General features: G+C 40.8%; 1 protein-coding gene across 1 annotated transcript; it reads right to left on the bottom strand.

Annotated features, from left to right (window-relative positions):
- Positions 1-1320: 1320 nt before the first annotated feature.
- Positions 1321-24812, bottom strand: LOC309693363 (uncharacterized protein). Its single transcript, XM_082512473.1, has 14 exons — positions 24591-24812; positions 22805-22863; positions 20492-20631; positions 19254-19438; positions 13246-13470; positions 11534-11656; positions 11234-11324; positions 8635-8702; positions 7670-8489; positions 7341-7503; positions 6748-7109; positions 4824-4897; positions 4508-4554; positions 1321-4131 (listed from the first exon to the last, which is right to left on the bottom strand). The coding sequence occupies exons 1-13, from the start codon at positions 24693-24695 to the stop codon at positions 4519-4521; spliced, it is 2451 nt and encodes an 816-aa protein (XP_082368599.1). The 5' UTR covers positions 24696-24812; the 3' UTR covers positions 1321-4131; positions 4508-4518.
- Positions 24813-27544: the final 2732 nt, after the last annotated feature.

Here is a 27544-nt window from a genome sequence, read left to right as displayed (position 1 = left end):
TCACTGAGTAATGGTGTCACTCTCTGTGTCTGTGTGGGTGTCTCATGCAGGGAGAAGACAGGAAGGCAAAAGTATGTGAAAAGCTGTTGAGAAAGTCGTGATGAAACTTTTGGTTTAAATCTATTGGAAAACACACAAAACCTTCAGGACACAATGTGTTTACAGAGTTGGTGATTGTTAGCCATTTATCGATCGATGCCTCGTTTGTTCACAGGAGAAACCGCACCAGTGCACCCAGCAGGAAAATGGCTCCGGGAGTACATATTACACGGGAGAGAAGCAGGAAATCCACTCGGGAGTCAAACAGACTGAAGGTACGTTTATTCATTTTAGAGATTTTGCTTTGTTAACTCTTTTAAAACACATCTGTCACTCAAAATTTAGTGAGAACTGGCGTCCTCATCATTCTCTGCGCTCCCAGATTCTCGCCCTTTCGACCGTAAAACCATTGTGTCCATTTAGACTGCAAATAACCTAAATGGTTCAGACTTTTAGAATTCTATGAAATACAATTTCTTCCAACTTAAGCATCTTTATTTGTTCTGAATAAAACTCAGGGTGGGGAGCTGTTGCTTTCCTTGCTGCCATATTTGTTTGGGTCAGTAAGTCTCGTTTAAGAGATGAATAAATGTGCTTCATGAATACTTGCGAGTATTTACTTTGATCAGCAGCAGAGTTGCTCAATAAAAAGGGAAGCTTTCTTTATTGCAGTGGACATGGTTCCCTGTTTGTGCCCCACATCCCAAATGAAAAGGATATTTGCACTAAGAATGTTTGAATTTCTGTTTAAATCAACTTTTGTCCCTAAAAAGTAAAAATCTTTTTGAGGAAAAATCTTATGCAGGATTCTTCAGACTTAAGCAAAACATGAAGACATTTAACAAATATTAGAAAAAGACAGCACGTGATAAGCAATTTTGCTATACTTGTTATAAATAAATAATACTGGTTAAACATAGTGCAAATAATCTTACTGCTCAGGTCGATTTGAGTGTTTTTAATGGGGCAGAAATATGAACCTTTCTGTGAGCTGGGATAGGCTAGAGCATCGTCATGACCACGAATTCAAGAAGTGGTTTTAAAATGAATGAATAACTGTAATATAAGTGGACCTGGAAATGAGTTTCAGCTGCACGCAGCCAGCCAACACATCACCTGAATGTTCCTCGTGTTCATGTATGTTTTATTAAAGCAGTCAAAGGGCACGCCCCCGCGTAAAGTCATGTTTCTGACTATACTCAGGTCAACGATCAGTGTTACATGCTGAACCAGCTGCTGATACTGAAAAACAAACAAAAACAAAAAGAACAGAAGAAGTCATTTTAAGTGAGAAAACGTTTTATTGACAGACGCTACAGGACAAAACGCGAACAGAACTGTTTGATAATCTGAGAACTGTCAACACTCGTGAGACACTGGCTCGCTCATCATGCTGCTGTCAACTTTTTTTTAAATGCATCCTTTATTTTTAACCCTTCTAGGAAACTTTTCTCTTAATTTCCTTAGACTTTACAGCTGATATTTCGCTAAGAAGCCAAGTGCACAATTTGGCATTCCTTTATTCTTTCCTTGCTGTGAGGGGCAGCCAATCAGAAGAATGTAAGAGGAACTAAAACGACCCGGTTGAGACAGAGGATGACTCGACATACATTAACAATGTATCGAGTCCAGAGCACACACTGTAGAGCCACTTTTTAATCTTTTAACTCATAGATTTGCACTAAACTCAGATGGATGTTCTTGTCAGTTCTTAAGTCATTTTACTATACTGGACCTTAGTTTAAGATTTGTTTATCTCATAGGGAATAAAGAACTTTTTTTTTTTTTAAAGTGCCTGTTATTTTTCTTTAAAACAGCAACAATGTTTAGGAAATTATGAGAAAATTTTCCAAGGAATAATCCATAAATCACAACAGGATTTTGGAAAATTGACGTCACTTTGTTTAAATTCAGGACAAATTAGATTTGAACTCTGGTTTCTTGATCGTCACGATGTGGCGTTTGCAAACTGCCCCGCGTATTGACTTGATGGATTTCAGAGGGAAAAAAGCTGTTTGTGTAAGAAAGAAAGACGGCGTCACCAGCGGCGAGTAAACACAGACACCGAGGGTGGAAAACCTAATTTCTCCTCATAGTTCTCCGAATCGATGTCGGCATCGGCTCCAAGCTGCGTCTCTCACAAGTTCAGACACCAAAGTTTCAGAGCGCTTTAGGTAAAGCGACAGAGGAAGTTAACAGCATGTAGGCAGACTTCAGACTAATCATTCAGTTTAACAGCATTAGATTAGTTATTTCTAATTATGAGAAACTGTTAGCTGGGTTAATGAGCCGTTTGGCTCCAATTTTTTACAAAAACACATCACAGCACTACTTTTTTAAAGGTATATCAAATCACCACTTATGTGCTTACAGATTCAAATTTGACAGATTTTTTTTTTTAAGGGGATAAAATATAATATTACATCGCCATGAGATTATAATGTGAAATACTGCATAAGGAATCTTAGTGAGATTCAAGTTTTACCTTATAAAATGCATTTCATGTAAACTTTCCCTGAGCTTTTAATCTGCTTGCATATTTCAACAATGAGGATTTCTATTCAAAAGTTCTGAAGTGGAAAAAAGTGACCCTGCGAGGTCCGAGTGACAACTCCAACCCTAAATATAACCAATCAGAATATGTATAATTTGTTCTTATTTCAACTATATTTAGACTGAATTTAGTTTTAATAAAATAAATTGCAATCAAAAACAAAATAACTGAATCACAACCAAAACATTTCTTCCAAAAATGTGAAGTTTTTAGGGTTTGATTACAGCGATCGACTGTGAAACAGACGTGAGAAGCACTTATATCAACAGTGTTCATGTCACGAGGGATGGATGCAGAGGTGAAATGATTCCTGCTGAGCTTCGATAGCACAAACCTTACAAACAGCATCACATCTGGGTTTAATCGCCTAAGAAACAAATGCTGCTTTGTTGACGTGATGCCATTTGCTTTATAATTTCATGCCCAAGTTAGATCAGTTTCCCAGTTTGACTTTCACCGTGAAACACAGCACGTGTAACAGTGTGGGAAGGAAAACAAAGAAAATTACTGCCGCTGCAGAATTAAAGCTATTAACGACCGGCGTTCTCGAAACGTGCTCGTCGTTAGGAACGGCAAATTTAAGCAGTTAAAGTTGTACAAAGCAGCGGGATTTAATCATTTGCATAGCTGATGGCTGACAAAGTTTGCATCATATGCACATCAGAACAAAACTACATATTCTACCTCAAACAAACACAAATGCTGGTTTATCAATCAGTTCACATGAAAAGAAAAGAACCGACAAAAAAGAAAATCGAGCCACCTTAGCTTATTAGCTTATTTCTAACTCAAACTCAAAGATGTGGAGGTTTGTGAGCCCCTCTGACTGTAAGAAGACACACGACTGTGAAAGTTCCCCCTTTATAAGTTTTTATCAGTTCTGAGGAGATGCAGATTGCAGACGGAGCTGCTCTGCAGCCAAAATGTGTCTCGCGCTGCAGTAGAAACGTATTAATCATCTTTCACAGCCTCCAAACATCCTCAGATCCCATCTTCTCTCAGTTTTAAACTAACTGCAAGCTGACTAACTCGAGGGCCATTTTACGCCAAATGATTAAAGAGATAAACTGTGATTTAAAAAAAAATTCACAGCAATTCTGTTAATAATCTAATTCTTTGATTTAAATAGAAATTTATGTTTCACTTGCGTGAATTCTTTCAAACGATAGGCAGCTCATTTAAATCATTTCTTTAATGAGACTTTAATGGGAAAAGCTTCCAGTTAAAAAGGCTGCGCTGAATGAAATGCATAATAAAGTCATTGACTAATTACTATGCTTTTTTTTTTTCCCCATGGCAGAGCAGGTCTGCCTCCAACAAAGCTTTAAAGTCAAATCTGCTAAATAAAGGGGGGTTTAGGGTGTGTATTGTGCTAAATTCACAGTTTAGGAACAAAGGGTAGTGCGAAGTTACTCCCAGCACCTCTCAGAAATCTGTTTCTCGTGGAAAAATGAACCTCAGACAGAATAATTGGGAGAAAAGACGCTGACATTTTTAGGCTTTCAGGTCCAAGTTGCAGTCATCCTCCCGAGTACGCCCTGGGAAGAAAAGGGAAAGTCATAATTAATCCTCAGTAAACAGACAATGATGCCGCGTCTGCTGTAGAGAGAAACCAGACTTGTGCGTTAAGTTTTAGCTACAATCACGAAACAATTTTCTGATTGTTTGACGTTTTCTGAAAAAGCAGCGCTGAGGCTGCAGTGGAGTTCTGAAATGAAAAAATAAAAGCACATGCTTTTTTTAATCACAGGTGAGATGACCCATGAACACGGCCTCTGAAGAGCCTGTGAAGGCACGAGCAACGCTTCATTTCACATAGAAAATCCTGAACGGTGACTCGGAGACGGCCGTATAGGAGTTAAGCTTTATTTAGTTTCAATAAAGTTTAAGTGGAAAGCTCGAGCAGCTACTCACCCAAATTTAAATCAGTTTGTCTTCTTCTTGGAAGATTTTTTCTTTTTCTGGAATAAGAAAAAATAATAATATTGCTTAACTGCTTCTCCATGCAAATTATTTGGAGAGGAAATTTTGAGTTTACTTTAAAATGCCTCGCAGCCAGATGAGTGCCAACACTTCTTCACAGATCTATAAAAAAAAACTTAAGCAAAGACCGAAGATTTCTTTTTCTTGTCTCTTCAAACTGTCAGTCAGTCTCATTAACGAGGGGAAACGTAAACGGCGGCGTACTATAACTCTGAATATTTTAAAAGGAAGGATGAGAGTTTCTTACCCCAGAAGCAGCTGGAGGAGTGTGTGTGTCTGCAGCAGGCTCGACCTCTAGTTTCTCCTGTAGTCTGCTCTTCTCTGTGAATATCAGCACATTATGAAGTAATTTAAAGGAACTGCTGCACTTTGTGGTAGTGTGGTGTGTGTGGAACCCCTGCACGGTCATTTTTTTCACCTCTCTGGATGATTGCAAGCATCATCTTGCAATAGTTTCCCCCTATCCACAGGCAGAGGGCCACGGTCATTGTTTACAGGTGGAAATATATGCTTTTAGCTCTCCACATGGGCCTTTTGTCTGCAACAAAAACCTCCTTGAATGCAACTGGTCACTAGAACTCTGATTACAAAGAGAAACCAGAACTAAAAATCTTGTCTCTTCCCCTTCTGTATATGAATACACCAGTTTCTCTTCAGAGGTCATAAATATGATTCAATATCATGTAACAGACTACAGTGAGAGGCAGTGTACTCTCAGCTGTGCCTGCAACAGCACAAATGTGCAGCTCTGAGCCGAGAGAGAAAACTACAGCAGCTACGTCTTTGTTTTAGACGGTGTATGAACCGAGGGGCGACATTAATGCACGATTTGTAGTAACAAGGATTATTTTGAACCTTGAATCTACTCATGTAGAATCCAGCAACAAATGTGAGGTGATGGCCCCACAGTGGAAGATTACAGAGGGTAGCAGGTTGTCCTTCTCAGACATTAATGCATCAAAAACTAAAGACATGGTGATATCGCTCCATCTCTCCTGTGGTGAGGTTGTTGAGTTCGTGTAGCCTTGCACTGTGACTGTTAACAAGCTGACCTTTGAACTTCAGGTGGATGCGCTGTAGAGCTTTTCTCTGTCGGTAAGCTCACCAGCCTGTTTACTTTGATAGGAAGCTTTGTGGATTTTATGTAGACAGCGTCTTTATGATAATGCTTTATTACAGTTTTATGGAGTCTGTCCTGACATGTCCTTTTCTCAGCCTGTGCAGGTCACTGAACCTCAAAAACCAAAAGCAGGCTGTGAGATATAGTTAAAGTCTAAAGAACTGCACACTGTTGTGACGTAGTGTCCTGAAAAACTATGCACATTCTTACTGTTTGCATAGGAATTACAAGGCTAAATAGCAGCTAGGTGTTGCTATTAAAACTGACTTAACTGATCAAAAGCAGTCGGTCTGGAGCATTCGGGAGTATCAACGCAATGCCACAATGTTCCCATGAGTGAACATATTCCAGCAAGTTACTTATAAGTTCCATCGGTGCAATGCTCAGAGAAACCGCAAGAGCTACAGCTCAGACTCTACAGGCCTCAGTTAGCATGTTAAAATTGATGACAGAAAGCCTCTTCACTCTAAAGAGAACATGGCAGCACGGCTTAGGTCTGCAGCGCTGCATCTGCATAAATCACATGACTCCTGGAATAATGTCCTTTGGATAGAAAAGACCGACATATAGACATCTGGCCATCATGTGTAACACCACGTAACACACAAACGCCTCATACCAGCTGTCAGTTACGGTGATGATTTATGCTTGTTTTGCATTCACAGGATCTGAGCTCCTTGCACCTTCATTTGACTGAGTATACCAAAGTGTATACCAACAATGTGAGAGACTGATAAAGTCAACAGAAGACAATTACTTCAAGTTATTGCTGCTAAAGGTGGATCTCCAAGCATCGTGTTTATCCCAGCAGTGCTGTAACTATGGTTCAGTTCATGGTTTCTTCTTCCTCCAGTATGACGACGAACAATAATACTCTGATGTATAACCTGTTACCGCAGCAGTCTTTAAACATTATAGCTTTCACCACACTGGTTGCAGATCAATGGTACCGCAGGACGATATTGCAGATGTTTGTGTCAAGACTTCATGAACTGTCACACCCTTAATATAGCGCAACATGAATGCTAACTTAGTAAGAAGAAAGTCTTACTTGTTTTCTTAGCAGGTACATCTTGGCTCACATTTTCGGCAGCTTCCTCGCATTTAACCGCCTTCTTCTTCCTTTTCTTCTTCCCTCCGTTTGAAAGCGCCGACGTATCGGCATCATCAAGAATCGCAGCACTCTGGTCATCTGCCACACCGCTCTGATCCTCTGCCTGCAGCTCCCTCTTCTTCTCCTTCTTTGCCTTGGGAGGTTGGTTTTCCTTTGACGAATTTTCTTCTAGGTCAGCATGTTTTTGCATCTTTTTCTTCTTCTTTGGCGTTTCGTCCTCCCGAATGGGCTCAACTTTGGGTCTTTTGCTTGACTTTGGGTGAAACACGTCCTCTGTTTCTTCTTGTAGGTGTTTCTGTCTGAAAAATGGAAGTAATCCTTTAACTTTTACTGTGATTTTGTAAGAACCTTCTGCACATACTCTTTGTAAAAAGTACTACTGGTAGCACGAACCTCTACAGCATCAAAATTCTGCAAGGTGACATTGAAACAATGATAGCAGCGCCAAGTTCTACAATCGTTTGGCTTCGCTTTTGTTTCACTTGTAGTTTTATGAAGAAATATGCCAAAGATAAGCAGAAACTACTCACTTCTTCCTTCTCACATGGTTCTGATCTGCAGATAACTTGTTGCTCTTCATCAACCTCATCGCCATCTTCTCCTTCTTATGAAGTTTTAATCTCCTCTTCAGGCTGAGCTTCTTCCTGAGACGCTTTTTCTTTTTGGCCGAGGAGTCCAAAGAAGACTTTCCCTCTGCAGGAGCAGGCCAAAAAGAAAATAAAATGCACAATTAAAGTTATCTAAAAATCACACTAGATTTATCACCACTAATGATTAAGAGTAAAGGCCACATGAAATACAAGTTAATGTCTTATTACAGGGAACTTTCTGGAAAGGCTTTTCCTCTCTCTCTCTCTACCTGTGGCTTCCATTTTCTCCTCTGTGCCATTACTGCCCCCTGCTGGTTGTTCTTCAGATTGCACCGCCTCGTTCTCCTGACCTCCTTCCTTTCTCTTCTTTTTCTTCTTCTTCTTTTTCTCCTCCATTGTCTCTGCCAGACTCACAGGATTCTCAGCCTTCTCCTCTACTGCTCTTCCTGCCTCACGCTTCTCCTCTTCCACATCTTTAGCCTTCTTCTTCTTCTTCTTTTTAATTTTGTTTTCAGTGACAGTGAGAGTTTCCTCTTCCTTCTCTTCTTCTTCGTCTCTTTCCCTTTTCCTCTTCTTAGCCTTCTTTTTCTTGTCTGGTGGAGCTAACTGAGACGCCTCAACCTCATCCTCCTGATCTCCGCCATCCTCTGTCACCTCCTCTTCTTGTCTCTTTTTGTCTCTCTTTTCCTTTTTGGCAGATTTCCTAGGAAGAGGAGTGTCACTGAGTGGATCTGGGGTAGATGCATCAATGCTGCTGGGTGTGTCCGTGATCGATGCGTCTGCTGTTGACGTCTCAAAATCCTGTTTGCTCTTCCTTTTCTTTTTCCTGGGAGTGCTGCGGTCTTTACAGGACTCGGCAGTCTCCTCAGGGGACAGCTGGCTGGTCTCTCGCTCAGCTGCTTCGTCGTCTTTGACTGTGATGTTGATGATGATGGAGGCCTCTGGGTCCGATCGCTCTTCTGAAACCAACGTGACTTTGATACCAGTTGGACTGGCTGAGAGGTCACTCTGGATCCCGGTGTCCACGGGGATTTTCAACATCTCCGTGTCTCCCTCCAGCTCCGAGGAAAGATCTGCGACCTCTGACGTCTGAGTGCAGAGATACATACAGGAATTAAAACATGCTGCATATACACAAAGTCATTACAGATAGTGCAAATGTACTCATTATTATTCCCCATCTGCTTCTGGCAAAGACCTATCTTCACCATAAATAGTTAAGTAGTTGTATCACCTCAGATTTCTTTGTCTCCTCCACGTCATCCTCCTCCTCTTTTGGATTTTTAGATTCACCATCAGGGTCTGAAAAACATTATAAAATGCCTACATTAGATTACATTTGTAGTCTTTTATACCTGATCAGAGCTTTAAGATTTAAGTACATGACGTGAGACTCAATAAAATCATCTTTTTAAAATCAGTCGACAGTCTATTACAGTGGCAACTCTGGGAAAAACAGCAAGAGACATGAGTCATAAGGCAGTTTTTTTGTTTGGTCATAAAAGAAAAGAAAAATAAGATAACGAGACATTTTAAATTGCCCTGATGGGATCTCAGGCTGGGTTCTGTCTGATGTATTGAGGATTAAAGTGGAGAGCAGAGCACACACTACGACATGTTTGTGATATATCTAACACTTTTATTTGACGAGCATCTCCAGGTGTATTTTTTTTCTTGATAGCAGCATCAGAACCCTCTCCCCCCACAGGAATCCAACTCTGAAGCCTTTCTGCAGCAGATGTTTGGACTTGTCATAGCAGGAAGTTCAGGTCGATAATAATATTATTAACAAAAGGCTCCTTTCCAGGAATTTGTGCAGTTCAGTTAGTAAAATCCAGAACTGCCTCCGTGTTTGACAGGTCAGAATGCGAAAAACCTTCGTTTCTATTCAAACGTCATCTATCATTTTCAAATTTTTGGGTGAAAGATGCGATTGTTTTCCAGATGATTGCAACTCTCAGAGTAGTCATAACTCCGGCTTACTTAACAAGCTGTGACAAGCTTTACAAACTCCTCTGAGAAGTTACACAAGTGAGTGGCGTCGAAAAACAACTGCTGTTTCTCCGGCTTTGGCAGAAATCTGTCAAACTCTTTTACAAGTTTTGGCACTGAATCCAGCTGCCTCGGGGTAAAAATATTCAAACTTTGTCTAAAACTTCTGTGCTTAAACGTGCTGTCAATAAAAGGAAAAATGAAAAGACAGAATGCCTTTTTTCTCCCTTGTAAATAAATGGAAAAAAGTAAATCCAGAGTACAGCGACGAAGCTGTGCTTTGTTGGAAACCGCTCCAACAACAACTCCCTTTTTGGAACTGCTTTTTAATATCAGTGAATAACTTTTAGGTCACTTCGTCCAAATCAGCAGCCATTAAATGAAAAGAGAGTCGAGCCTCACAGCTGTACGCCTCCACCACAACAAGTCGAGATAAAGCCAACATCCATCTCCCCTTCTGTTCCCGAGGTGTGTCGTCACATCACCACAAGAAACGTGTTGAGAGGCGGCTGGATTCTCACTAGATTTGCAAGCTCACAACAACCTTGTGTGCGTCATGCTAGACAAACCACAGTTGATTTAATCAAATGAGTGTCCTGCGAGGAAATGGCGAACACCAAGGTCACAGCTACAGATGGGCTTCAGGTGTGACAATATTTAGTTTTTTCCCAGGTTAATTAAACTTTTGGGGAAAAAAGAAAACTGCTCAGCAAAGCAACAGGTTGAAATGTGTCTTTCTTCTTGAAGCTACGAAATATGAGTTTTTAGACCGTTTAGTCTTCTTCAGTTGAGAACAGCTGGTCTTTTCGTTTGCCTTGACTTGAGCTCTTCATGCATCACAGTTTTCAGATCCTTCAGCGGTGTAGCTGAATGAAAAACTGAAGACCTTGTGCCCATATGTTAGGAAGTGCATCCTACTTAACCTCAACTCTTTGTCATTGCGGCACAACAGCTTACGAAACGAGCATCGAGCTGCCTGAGCTCACGCTCCAAGTGAGAAGTAATGTTATACTTTTTTTCTCTATTGTTGACTTATGACGAAAAAGATGTCCAAGTAATCATAAATACATATTCAATTCAACTTTATTTATACAGCACCAAATCACAACAACAGCCGCCTCAAGGCCCTTTATATTGTAAGGTAGACCCTACAATAATACATACAGAGAAAACCCAACAATCATATGACCCCCTAATCAGCAAGTATTTTGGCGACAGTGGGAAGGAAAAACTCCCTTTTAACAGGAAGAAACCTCCAGCAGAACCAGGCTCAGGGAGGGGCGGAGCATACAACATTAATATTCACATATAAAGATAAGAAGCTATAAAGATGAACCAATTTTAGAGATTACATGAATGTGTGTAATATTCTTATAATCAATCATTTAATTATGTCGGTCATGAGCACGTGCATCTTCTCTTTGTCTTATGTAATCGTATATACGGAAAGATGAATGTGTGGGTCCTCATAACTACGAATTTAGTGATAAGTTTAAATCAATCAATCAATCAGGAGAAACATTCTGATTACAGATGCAACCCTACGACAAATCTCACTTTCTTTCTTAAATCAACCTTGCAGTGATTTTCATGCCTGAGCAGAAATGTGAAATTTTGAAACTCTTGTAACTGTGGAAACAAACCTGGACGGCAGATGTTATCAGACTGATTTTCATAATACTTAAAAGAAACCTGCTGCAGAGGCAGCCGCACTGAAGCCTCGGTTTCTTAACAACAGCTTGTGACTCTTGTCAGAGCAGTGAGAAAGAGACGGAAAAGATGCCATGCATTTAGGGGGAAAAGAACAAACCGGTAATTAAAAATCTATTGGCTGTTAATACCTGCAGAGGGCGGGGCTTGACCGTCTCCTAGCTGGTCACTGGTTTCCAGAGCTGTCAGGTCAGAGGTGGTGGGTTCAACCAGGATGGGCATCTGCAAGAGGTCAACAGAGGTCTTTCACCACCAGACATGACGAGTCAAGTTTTTACTGATTTAGTTCTTAGTTTAACTGAATTATTTAAATACTTTGTAATTGTAGTGGAAATATCAAAATATGCAGGCACTTCAGGGATGCATAATAAAAGCAATCACAGGTTCTGTACTCGTATCAATTAATATATGAATATGAAGCAGTACTGCACCTCTCCTGCTGTGGCTTCTTCACCTTCTGGAGACTCGGCTTCGCTGACTTCCTGAGTGGGAACATCTGTCTGCTGTGACGCCGAAGCTTCTTCTATGTCTTCTGAGGTGTTTGTGGTTGCTTCCTGGAGAAAAACAGAGCAGAAAGATCAATTTAATCCTACAAGAAAACAAAGGCGAATTAATACAGCTCATTTTTGTCAATAAAAGCTAAAATTGCACTCGAAGCCACAGTTAAGTCTTGGAAACATGGCTGCATCACTAAAGAGAAGTCAGATGGATAATGGTTTAAACACTTCCAGCCTGGAGGCGCTGGTGCCAGCGCCGGCCAGTATCTGCTTTACAACTCAGCCGGCACCATTTTCTGAAGGTTGCCAAGCATGGCGGCATTCGCTGAAGAGGACAGCTGGGACTGCTGGGACAAAACTGAATGCAGTTTCTTTTGTGTGTTGCTTTTCTCGTGCACCAAATTAGATACCAGTGCAGGTGATAATCTTTAGTTTTAGGTCTATGTTGATGTGTGCATGCGGGCAATAATAACAACAAGAGGACTGATATTTGTTTCCCAAGTTGCATTTCTGCCGATTTATTGTTTTTCCAGATGCTCTGGATTTTGTGGAAGATGACAATTAAATTTAGATATTTTTTTTTTAACTAAAAAAATAGTCTAAGACTTGATATAAACTAAGCATCTATGGATATGAGCATAAGAGGAACAAGCATAATGATCTTTGATGCATAGCACACCAGCATGCTGCACTAGTCTGTAAACAGAGCCAGATGTTTACAACAGTTTGGGCGACAATTAATTAATATTTGGCTGATCAGGGTTTTTGTTTACAGCTTTTTGATTGCTCATGTCCGATTTATTATTACTGGCGCTTCCATCTTTCCACATGTGAGCAATAAATCTTGCAAATACAACGCTATTTAACTGATCAAATAACATGAATTATTCATTGCTGGCTTTTAACAGTCCTGTTTTGACACTTGGAGAGATGAATGTTGCAGAATTATTATTATTATGGTAAAAAGGTGGCACCACAAATTATCATCTTTATGCCAAAAAAAAAAAAAAAAATCATACATTTAATTTCTGTATGTTTTTTATTTGATCTTTTTCTTGTTGACAACTGGCACCAAATTGCTTGTTTAAACAATGCAAATGCCAATTAAATCTGACGTTTCTGTTTCTGTTGGAGCTTCAGATGATTTAAACATGAATACAGAGTTTTAAAGTGCACCGACTTGTTGCACTAATTAAGAGCAACATCTAATACGGTGACATTTAATCGCAATCTTTTACGTTCCAGTAAAGTCTTAAAAGAAAATTCACAATTCAGCAAAGAAAGGCTGTCTGCAGTGTTGACTACTAGAAGCGTAACAACACAAACAGTCCACTGCAAAATAAGTTTCAGCTGTGCAGAGGTGAGCTGAGGAGAAGGAGGCTCTGCTGAGCCAGGAATCAACAGCTACTCCCATTTTTTTATGAGTGTGGTTTAAGGTGATTAACATTTCTGCTCATTGCAGAGCGATCCAGTGCGCCAGGAGGAAAATTAAACAGCACACTAGGCCTTTAAAGACATCAAGGTAGAACGAGTGATGCATATGTGCTCAAGTGTCAGTCGCATGAAAAAGTTTTGCGAGATATGATGAGATGAAAAGAAAAATAAACATCTGACACAAAAGTTTAAAATGAAATTGATGAGCTAACCTGCTTCAGATCATCACTGCCCTCTTGATGCTCCACTTTAAGGTCACCGCCTGAGACTGAGGCCTCGGCTGGATCGGGGGCCTGCGATTGGTCCTCAGCCTGATCAGGTAACACCAGGTTGTTGTTACCCTGGCTGGGTGCAGTTATTTCCTCAGCGTCTGAAGAGGCAGAGCTCAGGCTTTCTGCCTCATTGGACGCCTCAGCATACACTTTAGTTGGAGCTGACTGGAAAATATGTACAGGCAGTTAGAAGAACTTGCATCCTGCTGTTTACTCAGAATATCTGCTAGTTTCAGGAAGACAAATCCAAGACACTCGAGGATCTTTTTACTACTCTGTATACCCCATTTATTGGAGACTATATTTCACTGCAAATGAGGTGCTATACTGAGAACAGTGTACAGGCTTTTTACGTTTGGGGGAAACAATGCAACAGAGCAATTTCAAATACTCGCACACAGACTAAACTTGTTGTGTCAAATATATTTGGACTATATAGATAGAGACACCCTGTGTTTACGTCCCCTAGCATGCACAACAACAAACCCAGACATGCCTGAGAGCGATAGCTGCATGTGCCAGCCTCCAATGATATTTAGTACATAAAAAGGGAGCTACTTCAACAACCCCCAACAAACCACACTCCTCTGCAAAAAACACCATCAAGTCCAAGCAGGCCAAGAAGGCACGTGAGGAGGAGATGCTAGCATCTCTTTATATGCAATCCAAAAGTAAAAATATGACTCCACTGAGTGTCGCTGGAGCACTTGCTAGCTCCGCTCCACATCACAGGAAGTCCATTTTAATCCACAGAGAGCAGATTTAATTCAACCAGCTGGCGAAAACTACAACTAAAAGAAACTAGAAATTCTGCTAAGTAGAAACATCTTTGCCGTTAAGAATGTGATGTTGTTGTTGTTGTACAGCAAAAAGAAAGCCGCAGTGCTTTTACCATTAGACACAAAGCAATCAGGGTTTCCAGCAGCTGTCGACAGAAACCACAACGAATAGTTCGCACAGAAACGAGCACGCACACAATTTGTCTCTGAAGATTACCGTTGTCACACGCACACAATTCTGTGTCCACACGGCATTATCTGCTGCATCACTGGGCCAACACAAAAGAACAGACAAGACACACACACACACACACACACACACACACACACACACAGCAGTAATAACAAGAGAGGAAACTAATACAGGACAGATGAGACGAGTGGAAATGTGTCCGTGTGTTTCACAAGCGTATAACAACACTGCAGCTACTGTCCATCTATCAGCACATTATTACAGTGGCTGGACAACAGCTATGTGTGTTCATGATGGCACTGCTTTCCTCCTCCTGTAACAACGCTCAGCACTCGATACTTACTCGAATGCTTTTTACTTTTTGCTTTTAACTTTAATGAAAACCTTTAAAACATAAACCCCAAGTAAAAATATTCCTACATTAACCCTTTAAGACCTACCATAGAACCAAGTGCGCCAGAGCTTATATTATATTTTTACATGCTGTGGAGCCATTTTTGGGAGCATTTCAAGTTGCTATACATCAATACAACCATTATAGCCCAAATTTTAATAATATGTCTGCATTAAGTGCATAGTAATTACATAAATTGCAAAAAAGTGCAATAAACTACAAAAAAATTGAAAATCGTTTTTGTTTTTTTAACATATATTTCTAGTTAGAGAAATTTAAGAGGCTTATCCCTCAGAACTGTAAATACAAAAAAGTTGCACAAAATAGTTTCCCACCACAGGAAATTTATTTTGAGTGTCTTCATAGTTTTATTTTTGAAATACACCAATTTTTATATACTGCAATAAAAACGAAAATAAATCTTATAATGCAAATTTGCAAAAAAAAACTGCATATGCATCAAAATAAACTATTTCCAGCAGTGCAATATGAGTCCTAAGCATCCCAGAAACGACACAGAAAGTCATAAAGTCAAAGATAACTTTTAAAAACACCGGTATAGGCTCATAAGGCCCTGATGGTAAAAAACTACATTTTCGCAAATGACGTCACTTCCGGTTTCGGGCAGGTCATGGCGGACATGCGATAGTTCGTGCTGATGGACGAAGGAAGTGTTACAAACAGCTGATCGGATCGGCAAAGCGTGTTTCTGGAATATTATGTTTTTGTTACTGCAAGCGCTTTTTATGCAATTTTTGCAAAGCTATATGTGGAAGGAAACTGTGACCGAGGACAAGCTGATGGCATAAGATGTAAGTACAACTCCTCCGGTTTCATATGCAAAAAAAATTATTGCGCTAGTTTACGTGGTTGCAGAGCTACCGGGATTTAAAAATAGTTATGCAAAATGGAGCGTGCCGGCTAAGACCGGCTTTAAAGGGTTAATGATCATTAACACGTCGCACCTTTATCTTTCCCTGCTCGTAGTTATTTCAAGAGTTGCTTTATGAGATAAGACTTAAATAACTCGTGTTCACTTCATGCTTAATCGTACAAATTTAGAGATTCATCTTTAATTAGATAAGGTCTGCTGGAGATTCTTCGCCTACTTTAGTTTTAAGATGCTAATATTTGAAAATATGATTGTTATCTTCAGGGCATAGCTTATTTCAGATTATAAATGTACTGTTTACCCTCCGTAGAGCAGAATGGCACAGGAGGCGAGGAAGAGAGAGAGCCAGGAAACGTGCAGCTTTTATTGCTGATCCCTTTCGCTTTTCCAAACAATTGCTGGGGGTTAAGCGAAGCGGGCAGTTGGAGTGCTCAGCAGAGGAGGTGAATAACTTCCTTCATGAGACCATGAGTGACCCTTTGAGGGAACAAGACTTGGGACCAAACAAAGCTCTCATCAACCCTGCCCCACCATCAGTAGAGTTCAAGTTGACGGAGCAAAGTTTGAAGGAGGTGTGTGAGGTCATCAAAGCAGCCCGCTCAGCATCCTCCCCAGGTCCCAGTGGCGTACCCTACCTTGTCTATAAGCGCTGCCCAGAGCTGCTCCGCCACCTGTGGAAGATCTTAAAGGTGATATGGCGGAGAGGGAGAGTTGCTGATCAGTGGAGGTGCGCAGAGGGAGTCTGGATTCCCAAAGAGGAGGATTCGAAAAACATAAACCAGTTTCGGAGCATCTCGCTATTGAGCGTGGAGGGGAAGGTGTTTTTTAGCGTTGTCTCCCGGAGATTGACCGAGTTTCTCCTTAGAAACAATTACATTGATCCATCAGTTCAGAAGGGGGGGATCCCAGGAGTTCCTGGTTGCCTAGAGCACACTGGTGTAGTTACACACCTTATAAGAGAAGCCCATGAGAACAGAGGCGACCTAGCTGTATTGTGGCTGGACCTGACTAATGCGTATGGGTCGATCCCACACAAACTGGTTGAGCATGCTTTACACCTCCACCATGTTCCCAGTAAGATCAAGGACCTAATCCTGGACTATTATGCCAATTTCAGGCTTAGGGTCACTGCTAGGGCAGTTACTTCAGACTGGCACCGACTCCGGAAAGGTATAATAACAGGCTGTACCATCTCAGTTACGCTCTTTGCCCTGGCAATGAACATGGTGGTAAAGGCTGCGGAGGTGGAGTGCAGAGGGCCGTTAACAAAGTCAGGTGTTCGTCAGCCCCCTATCAGAGCCTATATGGATGACCTCACCATTACAACATCATCAGTTCCCGGGTGTAGGTGGATCTTGCAAGGTCTTGAGAGACTCATCTCATGGGCAAGGATGAGTTTTAAACCTTCCAAGTCAAGATCGATGGTACTGAAGAAGGGCAAGGTGACGGACAAGTTCCGGTTCTCAATTTCAGGAACCATTATTCCATCCATAACGGAACAACCAGTTAAGAGCTTGGGGAAACTCTTTGACTCCAGCCTGAAAGACTCTACTGCTATTCAGAAGGCAAATGAGGAGCTGGGAGCGTGGCTTATTAAGGTGGATAAGTCCGGCTTGCCTGGAAGATTTAAAGCCTGGATCTACCAGCATTCCATCCTGCCCCGAATCCTGTGGCCCTTGCTTGTCTATACAGTTCCGATAACTACTGTGGAATCCCTTGAAAGAAAGATCAGTGGCTTTCTTCGTAAGTGGCTGGGACTTCCCCGCAGTCTCACCAGCGCTGCCTTGTATGGGACAAGCAACAGCGTGCAGTTACCCTTCAGTGGTCTCACAGAAGAGTTCAAGGTGGCTCGCACACGAGAAGCCTTACAGTACAGAGATTCTAAAGACTGCAAGGTGGCATCAGCAGGCATTGAGGTAAGGACAGGAAGAAAGTGGAAGGCTGAGAAGGCAGTTGAGGTGGCGGAGTCACGCCTAAGGCAGAAAACACTGATGGGGGTCTTAGCAACAGGGGGAGCAGGCTTGGGGTACGTCCCAAAGGCCCAGGTCAGCAGGGCACAGGGAAAGGAGAGACACCAGCTACTCCAGGAAGAGGTCCGAGCAGGTGTGGAGGAGGAGCGAGTAAGTAGAGCTGTAGGCCTTAAGCGGCAGGGAGCATGGACAAGGTGGGAGGGCACCTTGCAGCGCAAGGTCACCTGGGCAAACATCATGCAGGCAGACTTCCACCGGATCCGATTCCTAGTGCAGGCAGTATACGACACTCTGCCAAGCCCAGCAAACCTCCATCTGTGGGGAAAGAGCGAGACACCTGCCTGTCCCCTGTGCTCTGGAAGAGGGACCCTAGAACACCTCCTTAGCAGCTGCCCAAGGGCCCTGGCCGATGGTCGGTATCGTTGGCGGCACGACCAGGTGCTCAGAGTAGTTGCTGAAAAGATTGCCTCAGCAATCAGCATCAGCAAGCATCATCATGCTCCGAGGAAGGCAATCTCTTTTATTAAGGCTGGAGAGAAACCCCAGGTGCGCCCACATTTGACAACTGGCCTTCTCAACACAGCCTCTGATTGGCAGCTACAGGCTGACCTGGGTAAACAACTAAAGTTCCCTCAGAACATTGTAAAAACATCACTCCGGCCAGACTTGATAATTATTTCTGAGGCCTCAAAACAGCTGATCATGCTGGAACTCACAGTGCCCTGGGAAGAGCGGATCGAGGAGGCCAATGAAAGGAAACGAGGAAAGTACCAGGAACTAGTGCAAGAGTGCAGGGGAAGGGGCTGGAAGACTTTCTATGAGCCCATAGAAGTGGGTTGTAGGGGCTTTGCAGGACGATCACTCTGCAAAGTCCTAGGCCGGCTGGGCGTGGCTGGGGCAACCAAGAAGAGGGCCATCCAGGCTGTGAGTGAAGCGGCAGAGAAAGCCACAAGGTGGCTGTGGATTAAGAGGGCTGATCCGTGGGTAGCTACTGGTACGCAAGTCGGGGCCTGATCACCCCCGGCTGGGTCGCCTGGGCGAGGGTGTATGATGTTGTGAGACCCGAAACACCTGATGACCCTAGGATACATCACTGAAGATGCGTACCAGTGCATCCAGGAGATGTGTCTTTATAGATAATAGTGTACTGTTTGGGTGTCAGAATGTCAATATTATTACCTGTAAAAGCTAATCTGCAGAAGCAGAACACATGGCGCCGCCTTTGTGTCTGTTTACGCAACTCTTTGATGACAGAGAGAAGGATTATTAGCATGCAGACGTGCTGCAAAACTTTGCATAGGACCAACCACAACCACGCCTTCCTGCAGCTGCTGTTGTTGAGAAACCTCTTTTGAATTTAAGAAAACACATTTTTAAAGCTTAAGTCATGCCAGGAAATAAACTGTTAGCATCTTAGCTGGGAAAAATGATTCTCCTTCTTATCTTGTTATTTCTCCTGTGATTTTAATACCATTTGAAGGCTACAGGATATTTCCTGGTTTTCTCGGCGCACGTGTTCATCAACACATCCTAAATACCAAACATTTACGCTCAACATTCAGTTTGTCCTTATTGACTCTCCCATATGAAGCACACATTAGCACTGACACAACAGGGCTACGCTAACTGAAAGTATTCTGTCTCCTCACTTTGAGAAAAAGGGGGCAAAGCTAGCACAGAAAAACTCAAACCCATTTTTCATGATATGTGAGATGTTCACCTCTTGCTCTGTTTTTGTTTCTTCCTCCTTTATCTTTTCTTCTTCCACTTCACTGTCAGAGGAGCCGGCGCTCTCGCTGTCAGAGTTTGTTGCTTGGGATTTATTATCAGCAGCCAGCAGCTGCTCACAGACACTCTCAGAGATGCTCTCTGCCTTCAGTGGCTCAACAACATCAGGCCCAGGCTCTGAAAGAGAAAATCAAATATATTTTAGACTGGCTTCATAGTCACCGGTGCCAAGATTTGTAAAAGAAATAAACACAGAGTGAAAAAAAAGGATAACTTATAAAATGCAAAGTTCAACTCAGTTTTCTTTATGTAGCGCCAATTTCACAACAACAGTTGCCCCAAAGAGCTTTACATTGTAAGGTAAGGACCCTACAATATTAGAGATAACAGCCCAACAATCAGATGATCCTGTATGAACAAGTTACGAGACGTAACCCAGCAGCATTACTGAGGCACGTGTCAGAGTCAACCGATCTAGTAGTTACATTCCCTAAAAAGTCCAGGTGATGTGGAGAAGTAACAAAAAGTGTCCAGTTTGAACAAAGAAGGCAAGAATCTAACAATAAACTTTATCAAAAAGGGATGTTTGAAGACTGATCTTAAAAGTAGAGAAACGTCTCCTACACTGTGAGCTAGCTGCGCAGGAGAGGAGCTTCTGACCATTTACAGCAGTGAGGTTAGTCACAAACACTCGACACACATTACTCCAGTCCTGGCAGAATTACACTGGCTTCCCATTTGCTACAGAACCCAATTAAAATTTTCACTGATTACTTTTAAATCACAGACAATCAATTACTGTTACAACTTCTGCAGTGTGGGCTCAAAGCACAGGAGCCCATTGTGGAACAAACTTCAGCTTACTGCTAAATTAGCTTTAAATTAGCATTAGATAAATAAACAAAAACATATTTTTACAGAGAGGCTTTTGTTTGTTTTACGTTTTCCTCATTTCTTGCATCTTCCAAAGATAAACTAATGAATCAGCTGTATGACTGACAGGTTGCTAAAATAATTAATTGCCAAGTTGTTGCTCTATGTATCTATAAAACATCAGAAAAAATAAAAATGGAAATCATCATTCTCCAGAAATCGAGATCCACAAGATTTAAACAAGCATTAATTAGAAAATGTTTGACATTTAATTAATTAAATTCATTTCAGCTACAGATGTGCACATATTAGTGGCTTTATTTTGTCCTAACTACTGCAATCAAAGATAAAATTTACCGAGTGGAGGGTTGGAATCCACATCATCTCCTCCTGTGACACTGGAGAGCCTGGTGTCTGCAGCCTCTGCTTTGATGCTTTTCTTTGAATAACTGGACTCTTGTGTCTCCTGTTTGGCATGCTGGGCTAGGGAGTACAGTCTGTAACACACACACACACACACACACACACACACAAATGAATTACATTTCTTTTACTGGCTATGCTTATACATTAGGTAAAGCACCAACTGATGAGCTGAAAAACGCAGTCAATGCAAATCTCAATTCCTCCAGCGACCACTTGAGGCTGACTCTAAAAGTGAGTCTCAGACTCACAGATTCCCGAGTTAAATTGTCCAACTTCAGGCATGAATTTAACACGTTTACATGCTAGTATGAGAAGTATTTTTGGCCTCATGTATGTTTTCTCCCTTCATCACAATTGTACACAGGGCTAATCTTTATTATAAATCATTTAAATGGAATTTGCTGATGCTTAAAGTTATGGCTGTGGCCTCTTTAATTAGCAGATTTACAAACACAGATTGCTTAAGTTGATAGCAGCGTGCCAAGTTTCAGCCCAGAAAGTCTGAAATGAACTCTGGACCATTTTAGTGTTTAGAGCATTTTGGAACAGTTACATGGCTAATAATTTAACTTTTTTCTCCAGTTTCCAAACTGTTATAACATAACATACATCTGTATATCTCTAGTAAAGTAGTAAAACTAGTAAAGCGCTATACAAATACAGGCCATTTACATCCGGTTTCACCAACACCAAAATGGCGAGCCTTAGTGTTCCAACACGCACTAATACGTGATGCTGCAGTGGCAACATCCATCTTTTTATAAGCAATCGGGCTCAAAACATCTCAAACTGGTTTCTTGAACACGAGTTCAGTGTACTCAGATGGCCTCCACAGGCACCAGATCTGAATCTAAGAGAGCGCCTTTGGGATGCGGCGGGAGACTCAAGCCACGGATAAATCTGCAGGAACTGTGTGATGCTATCCTATCAACATGGAAAATCTCCGAGGAATGTTTCCAGCACATTTTTCAATCTATGTCACAAAGAATTAAGGCAGCTCTCAAAGCAGAAAAGGAGTCTAACCCAGTACTGGGAAGGTGTGCCTAAATGGTCGTGAACGTAAACAAGCATTCGACTTGATTTAGCTATGCTTGGAAGCAAATAGCTAGCACAGCTATAGACTACACTGTTCTGTTTACATGTCTTTACTCTTTATCAGTGCAGTGAAGTAATTCAATTCTGTGTTTTTCTCCCACCTTAACCCCCAACTAGCTGCCCGTCCCTGAGCCTGGTTCTGCCGGAGCTTTCTTCCTGTTCAAAGGGAGTTTTTCCTTCCCACGGTTGCCAAGTGCTCGCTTACAAAGTGTCAGCTAACTTTGGAGAGGTTAAGTGTATTCTTACCTACATTATAAAGCACATTGAAGCAACAGGTGTTGTAAATTGACGCTATATAAATAATATTTAATTGAATTCACCAGCTTTTGAAAAGAAAAACATTTCTGTGAATCTCAGAAGCCTAAGAACTACAGGTTTTTGATCATTTGCATTGTGGCATTAATTAGAATAGGGCTAAGTACCATTATGAGTACTTATCCCTAATGAGCAGCTGTTTGAAAACAGTGTTTTTCTGATAATCAGAGGTGCCTTATATTCGGCACATAATTATGTATTTTCATTGACTTCTGCAGATTTCTGTTATTTTAGTGTTAGATTCACTTCGGCAAATGAGCTGATGTCATTGATTTAGCCATTTATCTGATGCCCATTTAATCCTCATTAGGGAGGCAGGGATTTGAAGGTGATCCCAGAATGCACTGGGCACAAGGCCAGGAAATCACTCACACAAACCGTACCAGTCGCATCCTGCTCACACAGACAGCGTGGAGTCTACAAATCACCTAAGCTGAGTGTGTCTCTGAATCGCATTACCTGCTGAGCTGTGACTCCAAAAAAGCAGGAAGTCATAAAATGTGGAGATAAAGAAAAACAGAGGATGATGAGAAAAAGCCACTATTTATGCACTTCATTGGGCTTAATCTCATTTTAGACCATTAAATGATTGTTTTAAGGTTCTTTGGGAGCCAGAGAGCCCCATCCTGTTTTCAGCTGCTGACATTTTTAATCTACACATGCTCACCTGTACAGTTTGCTGTACACAGTCAGTTTTCACAAAATTTGCAGCACATATAACAATTACAGCACAAAGAATGTTAAATTTTACAATTTTCTTATAATTACTTTCTTTTTGGTAACTTGTGGCATTATATATTTATGTATACAAGTGTGTAACTGGGTGTGACTTACTTCATCCAGCCTGTGTAGATGTCATGTAGGGTGGAGGAGCTCTCCACTGGTGTCTCCACCTACAACACAACACACAACAGCCTGAGAAATACTGTGCATCTAAAACTTGCTCAGTACTGACTCTTCAAGAGTGTTTTCAAAATACAATTTCTCCTTTTCACTGATTCCCTGAATGTTCTGTCTCTGCTTCAGCTAAACTTCCTGTGCGTCCCATAACTACATAGACAAAAGAAGAAAGGAAAAAAACACAGATAGCAAAGGGAAATAACAAATTTCCTGTGCTGCAGGAATGCTGCCACAAGCTTCCAGATGTGAATTCATGTAAAATATGCCAAAGAAGAGAGTATGATGAATACACAATGTTCACATAGAGGAGTGAAGGACACTCGTAAGTAAATTCTAATAAGACTGCTGCTGTAACTTCATTCAGACTTTAAGGTGTTGTTTTATGTCCTTTCCAGCTCTCGTTTTATGTTTGAACTCTACGACAGTATAATATTCCTTATTTTTATGTTTTGATGGAGCCCACAGCTCATCCCGTGTCTGAAAAACCCTTCCCCCCTCTTTTTAATGGTTAGGAACCAGCCTATCCAGGGTTTACCCTGCCTCTGGCATTGTAACAGCTGGGACAGGCTCCAGCTACCGCGACACAATGCTGGATAAGTGGTTAATAAAATGAAATCTTATAATGAACTTCAGCAGACCGCTCAGTTAATTCACTCTCCCTTTAAGCCAACTTTCTTCAGATTGGCCGTCCCTGTAAACAGAAGGTCTGAACTGCAGGTGGGCGGGGTTTATGTACTTGCATTCAGACCTGTGAAGCCAAAATAGAAAAGAACTGTTGCAAACAGAGAACCCTTGTGATTCTCTGTACCTGTACCGACTCTGATCTCACTTTTTACATTTTCTTTTATCATGTTAAATATGAGCACCCGCCACTGTAAGTATGAGCAACTTTTGACAATGACATTTTTATCTCATAAGCTCTGCAGGAAAAGCTTACATCACACCTAAGCGCATGTTTCCTAACAGACAGACTTAGGAAGAATAAGACAATATTATTTTTTAGATTTCCCCTGTTAAAAAAGAAAATACCAGATAGGCTTATTTTACAGTGTTTGGTTGCATCATAAGATGTCATCGGCACAGCTACTGGATAATCAAGAGCTGCAGTGATTATGTGCAACAGTCCAAATACCCCAAATTCTAAAAACGAGTGAATTACAGCGAAATATAGAGAAAAGCATCCAGGTCTCGTATTTGAAAAATAAGTAAGTAGAAGTTCATCTCAGCTGGCTATTTAATTTTAAAAAAAGCTGCCGATTATTTTTAAATTGATGAAATAATCAATTAATCAACTTATCACAGCAGCTCCAGGAGCTTTAGATAAAAAAGGTCAACTGTTATCACTAAACACTATGAAAAGGTGATGAGGTTTTGAATGGGGTGACAGCGTGCAGCAATAGGCCGCAGGAGCAGAGCTGCTTTGTGCAGCTCCTGTAACATAATGTTCTTTTCCTCCAGAAGGCCTGAACAAGGAGCCACACGCTTTGTCGCGCACACACACAGACTGAAGTGCATCTTACCGACAGCCACACTGAAGCAAACACACATCACATTTATATTTAAGTTGTTATATAACAAGCAAGATGCGCATGTCAGCTGATGAAATCACATAAAAAAAAATAGTCTTTTTACTCACATTTAACTAACGTGTGCGAGCTAGAACCCAGTCTACCGACTGCACGCTAAATATTAGACTGTAAATTTAAGCCAAACTTCTTACCTGGGTAACGTGCTTCTCCAGCACCTGGGCAGCTTTCTGGTAGCCGTTCACCTTCAGGTGCTGGTAGATTAGAAACAGCAGCACGTCGTCCTCCTCTGAGGCCATGCTGTCCGACGGGACCGACTGGCAAACCGGGAAAAAGTGCAAATAATATTGACGGGTTATTTACACTTCAGTACATGCTCGCTATTCGGCGTGCGCACATGTGCGCTGACGACGCCCCCCTCGAAAGGCAGCATGGGAAATTGTGTCTTTGGAAGAAAACGAAGCATAATTTGAAATTTACCAGTTTTATTAAAGAAAAATGTAACCAAAACATGAAAACAAAGCTTAATTCTTTCTTTATTCTTTCTCAACGCAGCCTGAACTCTGTTGGGGAAGCTTTCTTGTCATTTCTCTACACTCTTCTTGAAAGACATTCAAAGCTCTTCTTTAGATTTTGGCTGTCTGCTGTTTTATTCTCTGTCAAGCTGATTCCATCATGATTCCAGTAATGTTGTGGTCTGGACTCGGGGGGGTCTGTGTGTTTGGGATCATTGTTATGCTGAAAAATGAATCATCCCCCACAGTCTGTTACAGATGGCTGACCTCCTCCACACATATTGACAATTATTTGAAACAACATATTCAAATTTGGTTTCGAAAGATCTGTTGCCACTGATTTTCAGTCCAGTTCTTGTATAATCTGGCATACTTCAGCCCTTTCTCCTTGTTTCCCTTCCTTAGGATTGGCTTCTTGGCAGCCACCTTTCCACTGAGACTTATTCTGAAGTTTCAGCAAACAGTAGATAAATAAACTGAAGGGCTAAAGCATCTCTCAGCTCTGGTGTCAGTTCTTTAATGGTTTTTGTTCTCTTTCTTAAGAACATGATTTTCAGACACTGTACTGTGCCACTTCTACTTTTGTCCTCCACTTGTCCAGTTTCCTGCTTTTTTACGGACACACTGACAGGTTTTCAGCTACTAGCTCTTTGTTAATCACCATTTTTGTTGGAGCAAAAATGCTGTTTTATACCAGTCACACTGTTTTGTAGAGTTAGCTCAGGAAAGCTGCTGGCAACAAAGTGCTTAAAGATATCATTTAAAATTGGTTGTTTGCTAGATTAAGTCTTTTATGTGCTTTGATTATGGAGCTTTTTCACGGTGGAACAATTGAAAGATCAGTATTTAGTGTCTTTACAAAGAAACAAACAAAAACATTCATCTAAGGACTGGAGTAAAAATGAATGAAAAACATTGAAAAATCTCCAGAAAGCCTGGAAAGCTACTGCTCAAGATCACTTGTAAAAGATCTTGTTAAAAAAATTACAAGTGTGGCTCCTTGGAAGCAAAATATAAAGAAATAAAATGGGTGATTCAAGACTTCTGCACAGTACTGTATATATAGTGGTACAGTGGTGGATACTGATATTAAAAATTAGGAAACTTTTTATTTTATTTAGTTTTTATTCTTAAATAAAATTTCAAAAAAGTTAAAATAAAATAATAAAAGTAATTAATAAAAATAAAATATAAATTTTAAAAAGGGGGATACTGATCCCTGTGAGACAATAAAAGGCTTCAAACTTGTTTTAGATATTTTTTCTACTCTTGGCTCTGTATGATGTCACAGAGGGCACATCCCTAATAAATGTGACTTATTCAAAACTACAGTAATACAGTCCAAGAAGAATAAGTGTGCCTCTTGGCATAGGCACACTTAATAAAAGTTTGAAGCTGTAAATGAGCAGAATACAGCTGACAGGAAAAGGTCCTCAGTTAACGCTGAGCTGTTTAATTAGACAGAAAGGTTTCCACTCATCCATCTGCTATTATTTGTTCAATACGAAGGTTATTATCATATAAATAAAGTAATGCAGCATTTTACATTTTTAACAAAAAGGAACAAATTTAAAGTTAATCGGTAAAGGTTAATTAATAGACTAATGAAATCCCTAACACACTATTTAAACTGTTTTTACAAATAAATACATGGATGCTGATTTTGCTCAAGAAATCAAAATACAAAGTGAGTCAAAATCAGAATTTAAAATCCGTACACGTGACTAGTATTAGCTTTTCAGTCAGCTGAATCAAAACTACAATATGTTTTTAGAGTCTGGAAGTGGAATTTCATTAATAATCCTGACCCAATACATACATTTCTTTGTCAATAAATGGACTGCTTATAGCAGGTGTGTGAAACATAAGGCCCTGGGACCATGAACTGGCCAGGGGAAGACTCCAATCTGGCCCACTGTACATGAACTTTGAATTTTTAACTGTTTCTTGACAAGTTTTAAAGCTTTTCCTACTGATAATGATCTCCCCCATGAACATACATACTAAACCCAAGTAATTAAGTTATTTTATTACTTTACACTACTTTACTTCTTACATGTGGACAGCTTTCTTTAATTTACTACAGCAGCATTTCTTTATCAAGTAGAAAACATGAAATGCACAGTTGTAATTGTGCTTCTTTTTCTTATATTTAAAAAATCTTATTGATTAAATGTAAGTTTCTGTAAAGAAACAGAAAGAGGAGTTTCACTGTGCTGACCCACTTAAGATAAAGGGGCTGTGGACGTCAGAGAAAGTCAATATTTTAGCTTAGCTCAATGTTGGCTTGACTATTTGTTTACTATGATACAGCGTCTATTTTAAAAAATAAAAGTCAACACTGACTTAATGAAAATAATAAAAATGATGACAATTTCTATGACGTTTCATTTAACTTCTCACATTTTTTAATATCAGAAATGGACTTCAGTAGCTGCAATGGATAAATTCCATTATAGGCACATTATAATCTCCATGAATTCCCAGATTGGGTGTTGATATTGTTTTATTAGGAACATTAGGGACAGAAATTCTGTGGCTTACTGGGTGAGCAACTGAGGGAGCAGCAACAATGTCTGGTAGTATTCCTGCATGTACTGCTCACTGCCAGTGAATCAGGCCTTAATAAATCA

This window comes from Aulonocara stuartgranti (assembly GCF_965226115.1).
Source record: "Aulonocara stuartgranti genome assembly, chromosome: 18".
Taxonomy (NCBI): Eukaryota; Metazoa; Chordata; class Actinopteri; order Cichliformes; family Cichlidae; genus Aulonocara; species Aulonocara stuartgranti.
The sequence above is the reverse complement of the archived record's forward strand: the minus strand, read 5'-3'. Positions and strand labels throughout refer to the sequence as shown.

Bases quoted from the DNA above. Each gene is read 5' to 3' on its own strand.
- LOC309693363 (XM_082512473.1), bottom strand. From the start codon at position 24,695: ATGGCCTCAGAGGAGGACGACGTGCTGCTGTTTCTAATCTACCAGCAC. The intron at 19,439-20,491 runs GTAAATTTTATC...TTTCTCTTTCAG, and splicing joins GGATTCCAACCCTCCACTCG to AGCCTGGGCCTGATGTTGTT. The intron at 4,898-6,747 runs GTAAGACTTTCT...TGATATTCACAG, and splicing joins TGTACCTGCTAAGAAAACAA to AGAAGAGCAGACTACAGGAG.